Raw genomic sequence first — 1,339 nt, 5'->3', positions numbered from 1 at the left:
CCAAAGTCCACGTGTTCTTGTCTTACTTTCCAAGCTTCACCCCCTCTGACCCCACAGCGCCCGTTAAAGCAGGGCACCCTGCCTCCCGGGGCCCCTCAGCCACCAAAGATGCCAAGTTTCAGAGCCCGTGGCTCCTGACTTTGGGAACCTCTCACACCCCCAACCCAACGTTCTCAATCTCAGGGTCCCGGAGATACCTCCAGGCTCCTGCCCCCGTCCCCCCCTCCCCGAGCAAATACGAGACGGAAGCACGGAAATGCTGGAAACTTCAGAACGTTTAATTGTTTCTCTCCCGGGAAGTCAAGGCGCCGGCACCGGCAGCGGCAGCAACAGCAACTCAGAACTGGATCACTTGTCCCTTCCGCTTCTTGTCTCCTCCCAGCTCGAAGTGCTTGCAGCGCTTGATGGCCAGCATTCTCTTGGACCTGCAGTTGGGCTCCACGCACTCCAGTCTCAGCACGATCTTCTTGGTGGTCTTGGCCTTCTTGCGGAAGATGGGCTTGGTCTGGCCGCCGTAGCCGCTCTGCTTGCGGTCGTAGCGACGCTTGCCCTGCGCGTACAGAGAGTCCTTGCCCTTCTTGTACTGCGTCACCTTGTGCGGCTGATGCTTCCCGCACTTCTTGCAGAAGGTGCGCCGGGTCTTGGGCACGTTCACCATGATGGCGGCTGCGGCGGCACCGGGCGCGGGAGGGGATTCCTCGAGTCGGCTTCTCGCGGGGCCGGGCTTCTCGTCGACTTTTCGGCGCCGGGAAGGACACGGGATGAGACGGACAAAGTTCTGAGAGAAAAAGCTGCCGGAGCCGGGAGCGAGGCGACCGGACGCACGAGACTCCCGGGGAGGAAGGGCCGAAGGCACGGGGACGCCGTTCTATTGGCTCGCTCGAAGCGGAAGCGGAAGGGGAAGGTACCCAGGAGGCCAAGCGAGCCGGGTTAGCCGGAAGACCTGGTAAGTCCTGACGAAAGTGCCGAAGTGCTCGGAAGGCGCCGCTCTTTGGCGGCGGCGGCGGCCTTTCTGGGCGCGAATGTGCTGTTGGGGTGTTGAGCAGTGATTTACCGCCGGCTTGCGGGGCTGTGGCTACCGACGAGGGCTGAGTTTTGGCGATTTACGACAGTTTGTTGCTCCTTTGTCGCCATGGTGATGATCATTTTAAAAAGCCTGGTTGTAAACACTGACTCGTGATAAGGGTTTTAAAACGTGTTCTCGTTTGCGGTGAAAGAATTCTATCCTACCTCGGGGAAGCACGTGGCCAGGCCTGTTGGGAGGGGCGCAGACGCTGCCGCCCGCGGGGACCGGAAGTGGTGGAACCCTTTCGCTTGGTGCACGTACTTTTTAAAAAAA

General features: G+C 60.1%; 1 protein-coding gene across 1 annotated transcript; it reads right to left on the bottom strand.

Annotated features, from left to right (window-relative positions):
* Positions 1-257: 257 nt before the first annotated feature.
* Positions 258-893, bottom strand: LOC100619384 (60S ribosomal protein L36a). The gene has a single exon (XM_007493962.3). The coding sequence runs from the start codon at positions 656-658 to the stop codon at positions 338-340; it is 321 nt and encodes a 106-aa protein (XP_007494024.1). The 5' UTR covers positions 659-893; the 3' UTR covers positions 258-337.
* Positions 894-1,339: the final 446 nt, after the last annotated feature.

Source organism: Monodelphis domestica, chromosome 4 (assembly GCF_027887165.1).
Source record: "Monodelphis domestica isolate mMonDom1 chromosome 4, mMonDom1.pri, whole genome shotgun sequence".
In the NCBI taxonomy this organism is placed as follows: domain Eukaryota; kingdom Metazoa; phylum Chordata; class Mammalia; order Didelphimorphia; family Didelphidae; genus Monodelphis; species Monodelphis domestica.
Note: the sequence above shows the minus strand (reverse complement) of the source record. Positions and strands in the feature narration are given on the sequence as shown.